Below are 21,091 nucleotides of genomic sequence, written 5' to 3'. Positions count from 1 at the left end.
GCATATTTCTTACATGTATGTGTATGTATATATATATATGAAACTGTATTTTGTAAAAAAAATTGTATTAACTGGATTTTATACAAAGCAATTTGCAGTTTAAATGTTATATGATGCCAAATAATTAAGTATACATTTTAGCAGTGTTAAACAATAAATACTACATCAATGAGTATTAAAATCTCTTTGGACCATTATTAAATTTTGGTAAAATATATCAATAAGTATAATATTGTCTATCTTGCATGAACATTACCAGGGTAAATATCAATTAATAAATAATAATTCTGATTGTCGGTTTTTCTAAACTGAGGCAGACTAGGAAAACAACAACCAGGAGTTAAGTCACGTTTGTGTCTGATAAAATTTGAATTGTGTTAGCAATTATTTAATTTATTCTTTATACACTATAAAGATTGTAACAAAAGCTAAATAGTTTGCAAAAGTTTCTTTGCAATAAATATTTTTGTGATTGTTTCAACAGGAAAAGTGAGATTTTTTTTAAAGAAATTGTCAACATTTTCTCATTGTACTAAAAATTGCAATGTTTTGTTGTCAAAATGTTATACAGAAAGATTTTTTTTCTGTGTATGCATAGTTATATATTTATACACACACAAACATATATTATGCAAAGGTCTAAGACATTCTAGGTGTAATCTTTCTAATTAGTTGGCTTGCTTAGATGGAAAGAATGATGTAGTTGAAAATGACCTAGTTTAGATTTTTTTTCCAGGAAAATAGATGATTGGCATGACAAATGTCTAGAGTACAGAAGATGAGCTTGATGAAAATATACAAAATCTGTTACCTAGATAGATATTCTTACAGTTTTTAAGTGTAAGAAAACAAATAAGGAGATACTTTGAGAATCCTGGTTTATGACTAAAGCTGTCAGCAAATATAATAAGGTAACTTTATAGACATTAAACAGCCTAAGGACTTATAGGTAATAAGATGAAAAGCCAATTCCAAAGCAAGTCGTTGAAAAATTGAAAAAGTGGTCAAATTCGCTCCTCAGGTTAAAGGATTTTACAACTTAAAAAGCCCAAAGAAGAGATTTCCAAAGAGTCAAGATCTATTAAAGTTCACAGTCAGGGTTGTAAAAGAGCATGGCATCACTGGGTTTTTTCTCCAGCATTTGAGAGCTACAGATAAGATTTCATGAAAGTCCTTGATCCTGTAAAGAGTCTATTTCAAGAGGTATTATATCTCATAGCCTGCACTTTCAAACATATCTTCTACTCAAGTATTGAAAGTGACTCAACCATTTCACATGAATTAGCTTCTGAGTTCTCAGACTTAGGCATGGGATGAAAATAGTTGCTTCTGGTGGAAGACCTAAGTAACATCTAGACTAATGGAATGTGCCCCTCTTGGTCTTCTCAATTGTATTTGATGCTATTGAACAAAATATCTTTTGAAATGTCTACAAGGGATAGTAATGAAATCTATCATTTTAAATTAAAAATAAACACAATAAACTACTCAGCTATTACTTACTAAGACTTTTAGCAAAGTGTGCATTTGCTGAGGCAGACATACTGATCCATTCTGGAGCTCTTTGGTAGAGTTGCTGAAGCAGGTTTTTCTAATAATAATAAATTACCACAATTTTCTGTTCACAAAGGTCAGCATATACCTCAAATTGTATGGCCGGCAAAAGTTCATCAGAATTCAATTTTGGCATTTACCCAATCCTTATTGGAAATGCCAAGATTCCAAACTAGTGATCTTCTATGCTGGCAACCCCTTAAATAACATGGAGATGGGCATTACTCTTAATTATGAGGTTGAGTATTTACTGGACTGAAAATTTCATGAAGACTCCATTGTTGCTGTTACGAAGGAGATGATCCATACAAGAGTTAATAAAAGAACTAAGAAAAAGTGTGACTCTTTCATCTGCTGATAGAAGTTTAATGGCTCATCTGTCACTACCTTAAAAAGTTTGCTAGACATGAACTGACTGAACTGACACTAAAGAGTTAAACTGAGAAAGAGTTATTGCGCAGGTCATAAAAGTTCTTATCTGACAGTGATTTATTGCGCATGTCTTCACACATTCCAGAGAGACAGAGAGAGAGAGAGAGAAAGAAAGCTACTGCTGAACTTTTGTCCGGATGCCAGGAAAGCTGGCAGATGGAACTTTTTTTATCAAAATGTAACAATTAGTTAGTTTTGTTTTATTTACTTTTATTATTTTTGTATTAAAGTTTGTTTATTAATTAGAATATGCTTCCCAAGACTTTTATTCTTTTTCTTCACATCTTAATGCATATGCTGTTGGAATCAGCCGCGATCCTAGACCTCACTTTCTTCAGAGTGAAATTTCCCCCAGACATCATCTTCCTTCCCTTTACTTGCAAACCCTCATTGGATTCTACTATATAATGGACAATGGTGAACGAAGAAAACTAAGACATGGCAAGAAATGCTGTTGTAATAATGCTATACTTGTTTCTCTTTCTGGAACTGTACTTGAAGTCCACAAATCTTTTAACAATGCTCTTCAATAGTGTATTCAATTATTCGCATCTTTGTGTGAATGCAGTAATGTTCTGGGATAGCTCCTAATCAAATGCAACATGCAAATTGTAGGCTGGAGTATTTAATCTGGTAAAATTCCTGGATCATTTAGTATTCCTATGTGGGTTTTTTTTTTTTAAAAAAAAAGAAGAATAGCAAGGAAATTCTGCTGCTGCCCAGGTGTGGTAGTGACTAATTTTTGTGGAGCAATGTAACATCCCTCAAAAGTTTGATTTTGCCATGCTTTGTTGTTCTAGTGAGGGAACATCATAACAGCAAAAGCAAAATTATGTGTTTTCTATTTCCAGATACTGCTTTAATTGTTGAGTGCTGAAATCTTGGAATGAAAGTCTGTCAAAATGTTATGGTCAGGCAAACCAAATGAAAACTTACTAATTTTTTTAATTAGAGACATTCAAAAATATCATGTTAAGGAATGGACCAGCCATACTGAATTTCAAACATCTAGCTTTATAATGAATCTTATTTGACTTGTACAATTGTTCAGATTGCCATAAAGCCCTGAGCCCTGATACACTTCAACCCATTTGATCTGTAGTGCAAGTCCAAGGTATTGTAAAATCTAATTTAATCTCCAGTACTTCGGCCAATCTCACTTCCTAGAATCAGAGAGTAACTGAAATGGAGCAGGAGTGGAAAGACGGTTCTATAATTAACAAACAAAACTAAACTACATTGTATACATACACACATACCTCTCACTTTTTCCCCATTGTGCACCTACATTGTGCGCCTACAGCAGGGGTGTCAAACTGGCGGCTCGTGAGCCAGATGCATCACATGAAGGTCATGGCCACCTCAGCTCTGTGAAGGGGGGGAACGTCTTGATACGTCACATGACACCCTGAGTTTTACACCCGTGACCTACAGGATCTATTGTTTGGTCTGACTCAGATTTGGTTTCATGTGTAAACGCAAGACTGAACATGCTTCCTACTGATAGAGATGGATATACTTGGTTTCCATCTTTCCTTTGTCTTTTTTTCTTTTTTTTACAATAGGAAAAGGATTTAAATCACACCTATTGCTTATGGAGTTAGAAAGTCTGTCATAATTGTTTTTCGCTTAGTATTGAACTTTGCATATATTCTTGAAAAACAGAGATTTGATAGCTGTTGGGGGCATTATAAAATCTACATTACATCTTTGAATGCCATAAAGGTAAAAGCAATTGTATTAGAAACTGTCTGCAATAAAAAGAAAATGAAATAAGGTAGGTAGGATTAAATGTAATGTAGCTTTGAAAATACATGGGTCTCAACTGAGCTTCCATGAACCGCTGTTTCCACCTAGTGGCTGCAGATGAGAAACATTGCAGTTTAATTCAGAGATAGTATTGAAAGCTGAGGCAGACCCCCCCACCCCCACCCCCAATGAAATGCTGTAAGGGCAGAATGCATTTAGGCACTTATAAAGTCATTATTTTGCTACCTATTAGTGCCAATGCAGTTCAGAGATTGTCAGCTTTTCATTTATAAAACACAGTTTTCAGAAGGCTTAAAACTTGGTTATTAAAAATCATACTGTGGTTGAAACCTGGCAGCTTAATAGCACTTTCAGGGAAAACCATGTGGTGTACACTGCAGAGTTTCATTACCAATAATGCACAAGACCTGGCAGAATCTTGACAGGCTTCACATATGCAACTGGATCCCAAACTGCCACTTGCTCAAGTGAATAGCAATCAAGCTTTTTCTCTCAAACAGGATTTGCAAATTTCTGAAAAAAGAAAAAAAATATTTAAAAGAAGATTAAACTAAAATAGATGGACTGAATGCATCAGGAAATCTTGTTAGAACATCTGTAGCTTATCTATCTGGTTACCCCATTCATTGATGTCTACATTTTTAGGGGGGGGGATGTTTTAAAAAATTAATTTGATATTGTCAGTTTCTAAAAGTAATTATAAAGAACTGAACAGGAATCCAAGTGATGTGAATTAAGCTGATTTAAGATAATGTAATTGAGAGCATTGATTTCCAATGCTCTAGATAAGAAATTCATTTCCATGTTCTTGTTAATTGGGTAGTAAATAGAATTACTATTCCAGAATAGGAATATGTTAGTAGTTAAGAAACTGAAAGTCACCTCTTTCTTGTATCAATATTTCATATAAACAGTTTCCCTGTTTGCACTTAGTATCTGCTGTGAATATTTTTTGTATATATTTTTGTATATGTTATGTAAGATTGCATATAATAAAAAAGACACAATATTCCATGTTATATCCGTGAAGGCGAATCTATGGCACACATGTCAGAGGTGGCATGCAGAGCCCTTTCTCCTGGTATGCGTGCCGTTGCCCCAGGTGAGATCTCCGTGCCATTCCTTTCGTGAGCTTCTGTTTCCCTGCAAGCGATGAAACACAAGCTCACAAAAGAAAAATATTTTACATCTTACCGCACTACCGGTGTTGGGATGCCCCACCTCCCACTGTATGGCTGGTCTTCAGGTCTCTGCTGCACATGCAGGCATATACTGTATGTGCACGTGCGCGTGCATATATGTGCATGTGCATGTGCGCACATGCATGCCCGCATGTCAATGCATGCACACATTCACAAGTGCACAAACCTTTCAGTTTGGGCATGCGTGCATGCACAGTTTGGGCACTCGGTATCCAAAAGATTCGCCATTACTGTGTTATATTGTACTTTATTGTCATATAGGCCATCTTCTTTAAATAAATAATTTTGAAGATTAATATGTACTTAGTTTCTTTGTTATAAGATGCATATCATGTATGACTTTATGTATGTATGTATGTATGTATGTATGTATGTATGTATGTATGTATGTATATGTATAGTTCATTTGTCTATAGCTTATTTTCTTTAATTAGTTCAATTGGCCTTTGGACCACTGTGTTATAATAAAATATGCTATGAACCAACTATTGTGGAATCGTATACCTGGTAATAGCATGAGCCATTTAAACAAAATGTTGGAGAAGTACAGTCCAAATCTATCGAAAATACTTAGAAGGAATACATGAAAATTATATTGATATAAGTTGAAATTAAATTGACAGAGCAGGAACAACAAATTGAAAGTCAGCAAGGGGTGGGTGGGTGGAAGCAGATTAAGTGCACTTATATTCCTATGTTTGAGAAGTTTTTTAAAGAACTGTTATCAGTTAAAAAAACAAGTGAACCCATAGTGGGATTTAGCCAGTTCGCACCTATTTGGGAGAACCGGTTGTTAACTTTCTAAGCAGTTCGGAGAACCAGTTGTTGGAAGAAATCTCCTTTTGGGTTTTTTTTCACTTTACAGGGCTAATCCTGTAAGGAAGTCAGGAAGGAAACATTCTGATGTTGTTTCTAGCCTAATATTTATTGCCTTGCTTACAGAAACTGCCTCTTATTACATTAATCCTTAACCCTTATTACATTGTAACACCTAAGGCGACATGCCCATCAACATGAGTGATGTTAAGTTGGCCACACCCACCAAGTCACATGACCACTGAGCCCCGCCTACCCAGCTGGTTATTAGAACAGAGAACCAGTTGTTAAATTATTTGAATCCCACCACTGAAGTGAACCTTCTCATAACAAAATGGATTTTTCTTTCAGATGGGCAATTAAACATGAAGGAATAAATAAGCCCGGTCAATGGAAACAATCAAAAGTGGAGAATCCTTTATGGAATAAATTGACCTATATGTGGCCTGTACTTCCAAATGGAGAATTAAACCAGGTAATTTCTTAGGGTGGGGGTGGGGGAAGGGGGTAGACAAATAAATAAAAATGCATGCATAATTATCCAAGATATTTAAAATAAGTAGATACATAGATAGATCCTAACCATATGGATAATGAGAAGTGATGGATGGTTAAAAAGTATGAAATATAAATAAAGTAAATCATCATCATCATCATCATCATCATATAAATTGCATAATCAAGTTAGATGCATAGTTCTTGAAATCACAGAAGGCTTCAGCAGAGAAGCTCCATAGAAATCATCTACTAAAGCCATTCAGGTCATATTAAAAACTGCTACAATTGCCCCATGAATTTTGAAATGATTTGCAATGCAGTCTAAGGCATTGTTCCCTATGGTTAACACCCATCAAAATACAGCAATGGCTATTCATCTTTCATTATTACCTTTCTTAAAACCTAATCCTATCCTTCATTGCTGCTTGTGAACTCTTAAAACTATTAGATGTGTACAAAGCAATAATTTACAGTGCATCAGTTTTGTAATTTTCTTAGCTTTGTACTGCATTCTGGAAAACCTATTGTCAATGTACCTGGGATAAGTTCTATTGTTAGGCAAAGTGGGCCTTTTAGAGCTAAGGAAGCCAATTGCTAAGGAGGGGGAATGTTGAGGTCATCAACTGATATGATGATGGAAGGTTGGGGATTCTATAGGTTCCAGCTCTTTCCTTAAAACTGCCCTTGGGGTATGCTGTGAGCTGGTGGGAAGGCTTCTTTTCTTTGGTCTACATGAGCTTCCAGGGAAATTTCGTCTGCGGCAAGGAAGATCAATTGGGATCCATGGGATTAGATAGAGAAAGGAATTGGGTTTGATCTTTGCATGCAACAATCAAATCAAGAATTATTTTAGAGTCAAATTTATTTCTTTGACATGAAGTATAAATAAAGTTATATAATAAATAAACTTATGATATACCGGTTTATATTTTTGTACTCACACACAGCAATATAGATGACACCAATTCATATTTTATGACACAGAACTCAACTATTTCATTTATTCCCCTGAATGTTTTCATCATCTCCACAGTACCAGACTACCTTTATTCATATCTATTATATTCCTGCCTATTGTCTTAATTTCACAGACATACCTTTCTGTTTTCCTTTTCCATTAGTTAATTCTGGATCTTTACCATTTAATCCTTTTACATTCCAAGTCAAAATCTTTCATATGTTATGATTATCACCAGAAGGGCCCCATAGCTATTGACCTCTGTCACAATCATCACTTTGTTCAATTGGACTTCGATATACTGTTTTACAGCAATGTATTGATTTGTCATTCTTAGTTATACCTGTGCTACATGCAGGATTCCCTACTACTATAACATTAAGAGAAACTTTGATCAATTTTGGCATATTCAGTCAGCATGTCATGTACAGAATTAAATTCCAGTTTCCCGGGTGACCTGGATTTATTTTTATTCCATTTGTGAAGACATTCTCCTGATGAAGATAAAGAGGAAGCATGATTTGCCTCAGTGAAGTTCTCCCTGTTGTAAAATCCTCAGCTAGCAGTTCCGATATCCAGAAGGGATTTCTCCTATATATGTAGCACAACATGGCAGCTTCACTTTGTTGTCGGAAAGGAGCATGTTGCCTCACTTGAAACATTATTGAAGCAAAGCATCCCTTCAAAGCTTTTTGTAAACGTAGTAACTTCTGTTGATTAGTTTTGGGAAGCAAAAGATCTTATATGTCTGAAGTTATGGTTTAATGCTTTTGGTTTTCTTTTCTCTGATTCTTCAAACACTGAGGATATAGAATTCAGGAGTTTCATCTGTTGCTTTCAAATATACATGTGAGGAACCAGATAACATTCTGCCTCACAGTATCTCTCCTAGGCAGATAGTAATCTATGTAACTATTCAACTATCTGTGAATTTTAAAATAACTATGAAATGTTTGAACTTTTAATTATTCGTGGCTGAGTCCTATCTGCAGAAAATTTGGTGTACTGTATTTGCTGGCATTGTTACTTTCGCTATTCATGGCTCACTCAACCCATATTCTAATGCTGAGTGTGGAGCTCTTTGTCTCCCAGAAGTTGAACTATTAAGTTGGATTTTTATAGTACATGTCCTTATAATACCACAATGTTTATTTTTGTGCTGAAAGGCTTTTGACTGGCCCATTGAAGGTCTGCTGATTCCAAACAGCCCTCCACTAAAGAAGCCTGCTGGTCGGAAGCCAGAGATCAACATGCCTTTGAGACTGAAGGTTTTGAGAAATGGAGAGCCAGACAAAAACAAGGCCTTCTCTGTTCTTGGACTTGACTCTGCACTTGTGATAAGAAAACAGTAAGAACATAGTGTTTCTTCATCTCATATAGGTGTAAATGCCCTTACATGTACATATTAAAACCACTGTTATATGAACTTAGTAACTATACCTTTTCATTTACCTCCTTTTTTTAAAAGTGAAATCTCTGAAATATTTTTCAAAAACCTATTTTGTTTGGCAACAATTAGGAAAATATAAATCCAGACACAAGTCCTAGGATTAAATTAAACAGCTAGCTATCCATCTTTATCAGAAACATAATAATTTATATGCAATATTGCCACTGTTTATGGCAAATTATGGCAAACCTTTGCCCAAATATATTAATATCTCCATTTTAAGAGACTGGTTTAGAAATGCACAGTAACTCTTGTTCCAATGGTCATAGAAGCTGTGGTAGCGCAGTGGTTGGAATGCAGTACTGCATGCTAATTCTGCTGACTGCTGGCTGCCAGCAGTTTGGCAGTTCAATTCTCATCAGTTCAAAGTTGATTCAGCCTTCCATCCTTACCACCCAAGGTTGGTAAAATGAGGACCCAGATTCTTGGGGGCAATATGCTGATTCTGTAAACCTCTTAGAGAGGGATGTAAAGCACTGTAAAGCGGTATATAAGTTAAGTGCTTTGCTATTGCTATGTCTCTGGAGATATTATGTTGAAAAATATTAAACAGAGTTTTGTTCATTCTGATTAATCTTGTCCATCATTGCTTTAATTCAATAAAGGAGAACATTTGTAGCTTAGTGTTGACATGAGGGATCCTTGGTATTCTTTGAGCTTGGTTGTTTTCTTGCAAATGTTTCATTCACCAAACTAGGTAATCATCAGCATTGGTGCTTTAATTCAGCAAGAGAAATCTCTGTGTGAAACTAGTATTTAACATGTTTCCAGAGATTTTTTATTTTCTATTACAGCTTATATTGTATCAATGAGTGGCTAATAAACATGTATTTATTACAATTTTATTCTTCCTATTCTTTAGGATCTCATGGCAGTATATATAGTGTTTCCACTTCTTAATTTTGCCCCAACAACAGTCCGGTTAAATAGGTTGGGTTGAGAAGCAGTGATTGATACAAAGCCACTTGGGGAGCTTCTCTAGCTGAAGGTGGATTTGAACCTGGATCTCCTTGGGACTATTTAAGTATTATACCAGATGGGTTGTTCTAGGGCAGCGATGGCAAACCTTTTTTGGCTCGCGTGCCACAAGTGGGGGGAGTGCAGGGGGGTCGTGTGCGGGCGTGCTGCACCCATAATGCAATGCGCGACCCCCCAGTGCGCATGCGTGCACAATGTGTGACCCCCCCCATTTTTACATGCTTTTTTCGCCCTCCCCAGGCTCCAGAGGCTTTATAGGAGCCTGGGGAGGGTGAAAAGAGCCTCCCCCGCCCCCCAGAGGCCCTCCGGAGGCTTCAGGGATTGTCCGGAGGCTTCCCTGAAGCCTTCGGAGCGCTTAAAACCACCCTCCGAGCAAACTGGAAGTGACTTTTGGTTTGCTTGGAGGGTCGTTTTAAGAGCTCCGAAGGCGTCAGGGAAGCCTCCGGACGGTCCCTGAAGCCTTCGGAACGCTTAAAACAACCCTCCGAGCAACCTGGAAGTCACTTCTGGTTTGCTCGGAGGGTGGTTTTAAGTGCTCCGAAGGCGTCAGGGAAGCCTCCGGATGGTCCCTGAAGCCTCCAGGGGGGCGGGGGAGGCTCTTTTCGCCCTTCCCAGGCTCCTATAAAGCCTCTGGAGCCTGGGGAAGGCGAAAAATGGCTTTTAAAAAGGTGAACTCAGCTGGCCAGCGCGCGCATGCACGCTGGCCAGCTGACAGGGCAGCGCCTTGCATGCCCTGACAAATGGCTCCGCTTGCCCCTTGTGGCACATGTGCCATAGGTTCGCCATCACTGTTTTAGGGTAACTTGCTAGCTGAATAGGAATATATAGCCCTATCCACAATATTTCATCATGATCTTAATATAGTCTTAACAAGCAATGGACATAGGACACTTAAAGCCTGCACAGTAAAAGAAGAAAATGTAAAATTAGGAATAAAAAGGGACTGAGTAAATGTGGACTAGATATAAAAGGGAGTGACTGGCATGGAAGAAATATATTGAGTTGCTTTGCTATATAGAGAAAATAAATGAAGACAGCACTAGAAAACAAATATAGATGAAATGAATTGAGTCAAGAAGAAACAAACACTGAAAAAGTTGGGGTTATCCACGAAATCCTAACTAAACAGTTTTAAAGAATAAAAATCAATATATGAACTGCAGGCAAGAATGGTTTGCAAAAAATTGCGGTATTGGTGTAAACTAGTTCTAGCTGTGTTTCTTTTTTCTTATTTTCTTATTTAAATTTATTTAGGTTACTTTTTCATTCTTATTTTAGTATTTTCAGCTGCACCATAAGTTAAATACTGCAAACTATAGTTATATAGGTATAGTGAGCAAACAAATGCTTATTACTCTATGCTTAATTTTATAGCATTTATTTCAGTTCTATTCCTCAAGATTATCACTATAATTCCTGAAAAATCTCATTTTTAAAGAACTTCATTTCATTGCTTGAATTTTTATTCCATCTACTCTTTAAAAAAAAGTTTGAAGCAGCATAACATCATAATTGATTAATGTCGATTTTTGAATGTTGTATTTTTAACAATTACTTGTTCTTCACTTCATTTTTTCAACTCTTTTTTTCTATATACACATTATTTCAATTTTGCTCTTATAGCTACTAACTATCTAGAGTTTGTGACTAGGTGACATACAAATGAATAAATAAATAAATAGCTTTTATTTTTATTTATAATACTTTCCAGAACTACTGGAAATAATACGGTGGGTACAGTCCAAAGGGAATGGCATTTTATCATGCTAGTCTTAATTCTTCTACAAAGCAAAGTAGAAGTGAAAAGTAGGATACCAGGTGATCTCTAATTTGGTGGAGATGAAGTAGCTAACCATTTTACTTTCACTTTTGTTTCTTTCTATTCTTTTTTCCATTGATCATTTTTTCCCAAGGTACACCCTTGACAGTGCAAAATAATGGACTGTCTCACATTTAGAACTGCTCATGTCATCTGTATCCTTTAGCAATTATTTGATCTTCATCATAAAAATCAACTGAATCATACTCTTAGATCAAGGGTGGGTTCCTGCCAGTTCTAACCTCTTCTATAGAAGAGGTTCCACAAAACTACAGTGCCGTTTAGAACCGGTTCCAGCTCCCTTCCCCTGCCCGTCCGCACGTCATCAAGATGAAGAGCGAGAGGAGGAATTCTGGGAGTTGAAGTCCACAAGTCTTAAAGCTGTCAAGTTTGAACACCCCTAGGTTTTTTTTCTAAAGGGTTAGGGGTGCAAGGGTCTTGTAACTCTATAAGACTTGTGTGCTTCAAATGCCAGAGTTTCTGAGCCAACATTTTGGTTGCTAAGCAAGAGCGTTGTTAAGTGAGTTTCACTACAATTTTACAAGTTGGCCACGCCCACCCAGTCACATGGCTGGCAAGCCACTCCTACCCAGTCACATGGTTGGCAAGCCACTCCCACAAAGCAGGCCACACCTACAGAAGAGGTTCTAAAATTTTTTGAAACCCACCACTGTCTTAGATATATATAATTTCCTTTGCTATATGTAACCATTAATAGACTTATGCTTAAGGTATGTATTTGAAACAGACTTTTTTGTATGTGGATATTCAGCAATCACCATTTTCATTCATTCTTGAGTCTCAAAATGGCTGAATCATTTTTTCTAGTGAAAAAAGTCATTTTTTTCTTACGAGCACATACACACACATATACACTTTAAAAAAACCTTCCTTTTTACTGTTTTATTATAAATAATAAAGTGATTATAATTATACAAAGCTTTTGTACTGATGTCTACTGTATACGGTGGCCTTAGCTCAACAAACTTTGCAAAATTTATCTACATACTGTACATGTCTGAAGATTTTTACAATTTGTTCACTATCTCCTTCTTTGATTCATAAAGATTCCCCTTATTATGATTTTGATATACTTACTAATTATTCACCTCTCAGCTTGCTTTAGCCTAGAGGGGAAAACATAGGAGAGTAAAATAATTCTTTCTTGAGCCTTTAGGAATTCCTGTTGGTTATATTAATTATGTTGAAAACTATGTCTCTGTTATTCCAAAATGGCAATTAGATTTTAATTAAAACCCAAACAGTTAAAAATACTTTTCTTAATACATTTTTAAAAATTGGTCAATGATAATTATTTTGTATTTATGTAGGCATATACAGGTGAGATTATATAAAAAGAAACAGCTTTCCATCATAGTTTAGTTTTAGAACTAAGTAATATATTAATTGAACACAACCTTTAACTACAATAGTAATGTATTGAAGTCTCTGATATATAACTTAGCTGACCCAGTTCAAGAATGTCATACTGTAATACCTATTTCACACTTTTTCAACCAATAGCTGCACATTTTTCTTTTCTTTTATTATAGGAATGAAGGATACTGGGGATAAAATGTTCAAAAATTTAGCCTTCCAGAAATATTTGGAAATTATGTTTCTAAAAGTTTATCTAGACATAAAGAACTTAACTTAAAACATTTTGTTTGCCTTTTTTCTCAATAGTAGCTGTAATCCTTTATTGAACCCATTTCTGTATGAAATCCTTAATTTCTAGTGGGACAGAATACTGTATGACTTCATACATATAATATACTTTTATATTATCTAATATTGCTTTTACATTTTTACTTTATAATAGAGAACTGTGAATATTCATATATCAGTGAAAAGCTTTGATGTAAAGAATAAGTTAAATACCTCATTTCTCACATTGTTAGCAAAGATGTCACCTTTTAACCTTTCTTTTAAGCTTTTTAGAACATCTGATGCTTTTTTATAATGGTTTAATATTACTTTTTCAGATTGATTAAATACACTTCATACATCGCTGAACAATGAGTAGCATTCAGATAGGCTGTCCGCTGAGCTGCCTGCAAAAGTGATACAGTTAAAAAAATAATCTTCAAAGTAAAGTCAAGCCTGAAATTGAAATCTTTGACGCATACATCTCATAATTAGTTCTCTCCCTGCCAGATCTAAAATGTGAATATGCTGTTCTTAAATTTATTCAGATCTTTTTACATAGAAATTTAATGAATGGTATATGCTTTTAAAGTTTTTTTTTCTGTAGATCTGAGGCAAGATCTAAAGTTTTCCAAACTACCCTTTATAACATTTTTGAATTTCCATGTTTGGTCATCTAAACCCCCCACCCACCCACCCACCCCATGACTGATGAAATGAAGAAAACTGTTCCTGCAGCTGGATTTAATAGTTACATAGCTACATACATGAAACCATTGTGAAGCTACAATGAGACTTTTCCCCTACTATCACTATTACCGCAGCTAAGAAGCTGTTAAGATGGCTACTACTTCTCTGGTCTTGGTTAATTTGATCTTGGGTTTGAAGAGAATTGTGATAGGAAAATGTTCTTCTACCTTATTAACAACATTCCAATAAGTTTCTTTTAAATGTAAAAACTTTCCCATCTCTTTGATAGATGTAACTGTCATAAGTATGGGATATCATTTATGTATATATTTAATTTATATAATGTTCATAAAGAATCTGGGATTCAAACAGCTGCTTAGGCAATTAAAGCTCTTGACCAATGCAGTTGAGTTTGTGCGTGTTTACCTTTTTCCAGCTGATTTCTGCACCATTTCACAAAGCCCTTTTGCATACTTTACAATATGGAGAACTATTTGGTGAGAGTCACAAGTTCAAATTCCTCTTTAGCGGGAGGAAAGAAGAGTCTGATTCTTTGGATTCCAATTGAATATATATATATATATATATATATATATATATATATATATATATATATATATATATATATATATATATATATATATATATACATACATACATACATACATACATACATACATACATACATACATATATATATATATATATAATTTGTACTGATAAATAAATAAAGGGAGACTAGTATAGATCTATTTTGAGCTAATTAGCTCTCATCAGCTAGCCATACCCTTACTGGGATTTGAACCCGGGCTGTATATATCTTAGGCAGAAGTCTTAGCCACTAAGCCACGGGCTCACTTCCTATATCAGTATTTTTCAACATTGGCAACTGTAAACATGCGGATGTCACCTTTCAGAACCAGTTCCCAACAAATCTTGCTGGCTGGGGCATTCTGATAATTCTAGTCCACACACCTTGAAGTTGCTAAGGCTAAGAAACAGATAAAGAAACAAGTAATGAGTCTGTATGGTACATGTTTCTGTGAGCATTCGATTAAAAATTATGCTAATGAAGTTTCGAAAATGAAGTAGGTGTACAAAAGGGATGTCATTCTTCAAGTGGTCTGTTTGAAAGCATGTTTAGTAGACTTGTGACAGTAATTAATTATCTATTTTTGCCCCCTCTCTCCTTTTTAACATAAAAAATTCTCTTGTTGATAGTGGTAAAAACAGCAATAAGAGACTTCATAGCTTTCAGCTAAGCTATCAAATTTTTACCTGAGGATGCAATTTCCGAAATGTTTTTGGGTGGGAAAACCTGATTGGCTGCTTTTAGAAAAAGCTCAGTTGCTGCATCAACTATTACCCTTCATGCCTTGTTATCAGGACTATATTTTCCCACTTACAAAGAATGTGATTGAAAGCCATTCCTATAGTATTTTAGTTATATAAGACAATTGAAAAGACTTCCCAACCCAATTCATTCTTATAAATCAATTTGTTTTAATCTAAAACAGTGCTTAGACTATATTTTTTAGGCTTTCAGATATTCCCAGAGGCACCATTCAATGGATATGTAAGTGCCTGATATTTTGTTGTTTGAATTTCTATTAATTTCAGATGCTGCTTGTGCAGCTCCCATGGGTGAAAGTGAATGGAGTTCATATTGCAGTGTCAATTCTTTTTGTAATATAAAAAAGCATCAGTCTCAGGTAATTCCAGTGATGCTAACAACATGACCTGCACTAGAATCAAGAGTGAAAAGAGATCTTTCTCTAGGCTGCAAAATTGTATAATTGTATAATTTTGTTTTTATATTTTTATATATTTATTCACAATAAATTTTAAATGTTATTTGGATTTCCTGTTTATATAAGATACATTGATTTACTTTAGAAATGTTGACACAGAAAAAAACCAGAAGCCAAAGGGACATCAGAAGATGTACACCGATACAAATTCAGAAAAGGAATCACATAACACAGAATTTCAGCAGTTTCTTGAAAGGTAAATATGCCTACATTAAAATCTATTGTTTTTCATTTGATTGTGACACATATGGTTTTTAGTGGTCTAGCTATTGTTCTGCTAGTGTAAATCTGTAACTAGAAGGGGAGAAGTAGCTTAATTATTGTCTTGAAGGGCCACTGTGTTGTCACAAGTACTAATGAGCTGACCTGACTGCTAGCCAGACCATGTTGGGGGAAGATGTAGATATTCCAGTCCCATTGGCCCAGCCTGGTATATACTATAGGTGTTGGGGTCTAAAGCCCAGAAGAGACACCCACCTCCTCACTTGCTGCATATCTGACCTAAAATTGGAAAAAGAGAAGCAGAGGAGGAAAAGTCTGTACATGGTGAACAGGGTAATTGGAGAGAGAAATTACCATAAGCATGAAGAGCAATTGTTGATTCCTGATCTGGAAGGGAGAAGCAAGGTCATTGAGTGGCTTCTCTGGAAAAAGGGAAGTGAAGACCCAGAGGAACAAAGCTCCACCCAAATGATAAGGATGAACCTGGAGGGCTGCATGTAGCATCTTCACATAAGACCCAAAATGGGGAGGAGGAGATTGTCAGACATTGGCAAAGCCATTTGCCAAGAAAGGACTGGGCAAAAGACCCCAAGAGAGGTTCTTCCCTAAGTGGAAAAGCAATAGGTGTTTGGTTCAGCAGATCAAGAAGCAAGTCATTCTGGCAAGAGCACTACAATATAAATCCAGTCAATTCTTTTTTTTTCTCACTCTCTTTGTTAGGGTTCTAAATACCATGCAGAAATAAATCATTGTCCAAGGCAAAACATCCTTAAAGGTCCAATTTATTCTACAGGCAAGTTAGCACCTCTATGGAAAAATTCCAACTCTGATTTGCATCCTGAAATTCCACCCAGTTGAAAGTTCATGATCTATCCCCACACCCACAAATCCATCACATGTTCCAATCATCATCTTCCACAATGGCATCTACACCCCTCTGGTTCCGGTCAGGTGTCGAGGTGCGGAGACAAAAGATGACCTTGAGCTTCTATAAAAGAATGACAACATACATTCCACAATCCTACTCCTTTCTATCCCCCCCTCCCAACTACTACACTAATGAAACAGCATAGAAAATTATAAGAAAGTGTGGCAGGCCAAAGATCCTAAAAAGAACATAACTACAGGCCTAACACTCTTTCTTCTTCATAAACCCTCCAAAAAAGGGAGGAAACAGGATTGCTAGAAGGATATATTTCTAGGAGGGAGACTTAGGAAGAAATATAACACCAGGATTGTATTGCACAAATAGTTTTGCTATAAGTTGTAAAAAGCATAAAAATCTTCACTGTCTTGTTTTCTGTCTGTTGTCATCCTTGCAAAGCAAAATACACCTCCAGTTCAAAAAGAACCCTGTGACATTGTGACATTGATATTCACCATTAATATGTTAGAACGATGAGGGACCATTACAATTGTTTAATTTCATTTACTGAATAGGCTATCCAAGTTTTTTTAATCTTTGTTGCTTGTCATTATTCAATCTTATCAGCTTTCATTGCACATTTAAAGAGATGAAAGTTAGTCAATGATGCTTGAAATATAAGCTTAGGTTGTCCCAAAGGTGCTTTATCAAGAGCCAACAGGACTTTCTTTGTTTTTCCTTAAAGACGTTTTGATTCTCATCCACTTCTGAAGAAGCTTCTTGGATGAGAAGTGAAACGGGAACCATAACCTGGATGACTGAGAATCTACATAGAGATAAACCTATGTCACTTCTACACTTAGCCAGTGGTGGGATTCAGCCAGTTTGCACTTATTCAGGAGAACCGGTTGTTAACTTTCTAAGCAGTTTGGAGAACCGGTTGTTGGAAGAAATCTCATTTTGTTTTTTTCCACTTTACAGGGCTAATCCTGTAAGGAAGGCTGGGAGGAAACATTCTGGTGTTGTTTCTAGCCTAATCTTTATTGCTCTGCTTACAGAAACTGCCTCTCCAGTTAACCCTTATTACATTGTAACAGCTAAGGTGAAGTGCCCATTGCCGAGAGTGACATGGAGTTGACCACACCCAGCAAGTCACATAACCACCAAGCCACACCTACCAAGCTGGTCATTAGGATATAGAACTGGTTGTTAAATTATTGAATCTTACCACTGCACTTAACCATTGTTTTACTGTTCTCTCCAACTCACCAAAATAAAAATGCTAAAAACAACAACCCCCAAAACAAAGCAAATCAATGGCCCATATTCTTGTTCATATTTATATAGTTTGTTAAATATTGTACAGTCTGAGTTAGTTACATATTTCTTACTTAGGAATTTTCTAAAATATCCCAACAATTGCAATGAGGGAGATCTACAAAGCCATTATAAAGGCATTATGCTGTATTTAAAAAAAAACTGTGTAAAAACATGAAAGGTGAACCCTTAAAGAGAGAGGAGAGTCTGGCCTAAGCCTAAGTTCTGGCATATGAGATAAGGTCCCCCACCAAGAGGAACCAACACTCTCACTCTGCCTGGGGGTGTTCAGAATTTCTCATCATCTTCAAATACAGTTCCAAAGAAATGAATCAGTTTAGCTGCAAACAAAGATGGCCATGTGGGCTTACAAGAGTGATTTGGGAGTACCCTATGTTTATTCAAAGTCCTCCCAAGCTTTTAGGCCCTCCAGTAAAATATTATGCAAACACTACCTATTTTTACCTCTGCTTGCTAGAAGTGGCAACAATGGCAACTTCTTATTAATTGATAACTCTTAGCCACAGTAAGATACAGAATACAGAATAGAAAAATAGGCTTGTATTAAAATGCCGCAGTTAAATATGGCAATGCAGCTTTAGAAGCAAGAGTTACATAGCCAACATCAACATCTTCAAAGTTTTATTCACAAATAAATGGTACCATTTGGCGAAAGAGCAAATGCTCTTTGAAACTGTGTTTCTCATTCTGCAAGGATTGTACAGTTGAGGGATTACTAGTTTTGAAATTGCTCCCTATGGATAAAAGGTCTGTTCTCAGACCTGGAACTATTTTCGCTTTAACAGAATAAGGGCTCCCTTGAGATATCTGGACTTAAAGTTCTTAAGTTCGGAAAAGGGTGAGTTACACTTTGGATATAATAGTGCTAGGTTAATTGATATTTCTAATGAAGAGTACAGTTATCCTGATGTAACATTCCATTGCTATTCCATCAAGTGTTGAAGACTTAATGCAAACATTACATGCATGCTTTCCTTTGCTAAAAAGGTGCACCACAGCACTGAATTTGCCCTTTGCTGCAAGAAGGCTGTTTACTGAGAAAGGAGTGGAACTCTTTGTTCTGAAAGATTTGGAGAAGGATCAGCTGGTAAGAAAAATAAAAATAATTTGCCAATACTTTCTTCAAAAAATGTGTTTCCAATAAAATTATTATGGTTTAAATAGTATTTCCTGTCTTTCATTCAATCCATGCACTGGAATATTTAGACTTCCTTCCTTCTATTTGGTTCCCATCATTTGGGCACAATCAGAGGCCAACAAGTCAGCAAATTCTAGTTATATTATTCCAGTAGACGGCCATTACAATGGATTTAAAAAAAAAACGCCTAGTTTTCTATATTAAATCAACATCAGATCAGATACGTTATACAGACATCTGGCCTATTTTTCATTTGCATTTGCATTATGCTCAGCTACTGGTAGACTTTCTATGTGGATCTTCTACAGAAAACATGGACCATTTAGCTTTAAAATATTGTCAAAATACAGTAAAATAATTGTGGCAATTTTATTAAGAATTTGGACGTGTTATATAATTTACAAATATAATTTTGGGAAAGACACTATTGCATAGTTTAATAATAATAATAATAATAATAATAATAATAATAATAATAACAACAACAACAACTATTATTATTATTATTTTATAGAAATACAATTATATATTCTGTAAAATATATATTGAATTGGTGAGCAATTTGAATTCATGCGTCAGAAAGTGCATGGTTTTATTTTTAAAAATGAAATAATATGAATGTGAACTACATTCAGTTCTCATTTTTAACAGCTTTACATATCATGTGGAGAGCAATGGATTGATCCGCTGTGGACTACAGCTCAGCATAAGAAACGTCTCCAATGTAATAATTTAACATCTGATATAATGGCTGTGCGTGCATATTGTGTCATGAGAAACCCAAAAAGTGAGCAGATTGCTTTCTATGCTTTCTAAAAAAATGTTGTATATAATGACATAAAGCTAATATTAGGCATTTAACTCCCAAATGGAAATCACTGGCGGGATCCCTTTGTCTCATGTTGGGTTTTATGTGAGTCATGCTTGGAATCAGAAAATTAAGATGTCAAAGAATAATGCATTAAGCACCAGACAACATGAGAAATTCAAATGTTTTTCCCCATCGCACTATAAAAGGAGAACTGACAGATCAATAGATATGGTAGCATCTATTCATAGTAAATGGGAAGAAACTTGTGCTTTTGAGTACACACAGTCCAAGTCCACATTTGTCCAAGAAAACCTGGTATCCTATGACTCTTGTTCCAGGCTTTTTCACTACTCTTTCCTCATTGGCCAGGTAGGCACTATCAGGGAGATAGGTCTATGTTTCTGTTACAGAAAGCCTTAGTTTTTCAACTACTTTTTCACTGTTGATTTTTTCCCATGGAAAGACTAAGTAAACAAAATGGCAAACTCACTGGTGTTTTCATGACCCAGTTGACTAGGTGGAATTAGAACAATCCTTTTGAAAAATGGGTCTGTTGTAGGCAAAATGTAACTTCCACGGAAATTAGGTCAATGGTTCAATTTACAGTACTCTGTTGTATTCAATGATCCAGAAAATAGGTGTGGGTGTTGAAAGGGTTAAATATCTAAAACTGTTCTTTAATTTTTGCTGGAAATCTGACATTGGTTGATGTGCTCATAATAATTGATTATAGATAAGGAAACTCATCTGCAATTTGTTTTAAAGCAAATAAGTTTGAATTCATTTTCCAGATTTTGTTTTGCAAGTCAAGAATGACATTGTTGTTGGTGCTAAACTTTCTGTTGCAAGAGCTGTAGCAGAATTTGAAGAAAAAAAAGATGTTGAAGAGCCGGAGAAAGAAAAATGTGAAAAAAACATTGAAAAAATAAAAGATGACACAGATAAATATCTGTAAGTGGTCCAAAGTAATAATCAGTACAATACTACGAATGGTTACAAATACTCTTTTTCAGTCTATTGATATTTTAGAATTCTTTTTTTAAAAAAATAGTTGTTGCATTTGTGATAAATACAAATATACTTTCCAATCAG

General features: G+C 35.6%; 1 protein-coding gene across 1 annotated transcript in view; it reads left to right on the top strand.

The window, feature by feature from the left end:
• Positions 1-21,091, top strand: part of DCDC1 (doublecortin domain containing 1) — a 276,353-nt gene that overhangs the window by 221,515 nt on the left and 33,747 nt on the right. The window contains exons 20-25 of the mRNA XM_081939283.1: positions 6,126-6,249; positions 8,397-8,578; positions 15,711-15,821; positions 19,038-19,137; positions 19,840-19,975; positions 20,791-20,950. Coding sequence (XP_081795409.1) covers positions 6,126-6,249; positions 8,397-8,578; positions 15,711-15,821; positions 19,038-19,137; positions 19,840-19,975; positions 20,791-20,950 — 813 coding nt within the window. The remainder of the gene's footprint in view (positions 1-6,125; positions 6,250-8,396; positions 8,579-15,710; positions 15,822-19,037; positions 19,138-19,839; positions 19,976-20,790; positions 20,951-21,091) is intronic.

Source organism: Natrix helvetica (genome assembly GCF_964273705.1).
Source record: "Natrix helvetica genome assembly, chromosome: 1".
In the NCBI taxonomy this organism is placed as follows: Eukaryota; Metazoa; Chordata; class Lepidosauria; order Squamata; family Natricidae; genus Natrix; species Natrix helvetica.
This window is presented reverse-complemented; position numbering and strand designations above follow the sequence as displayed.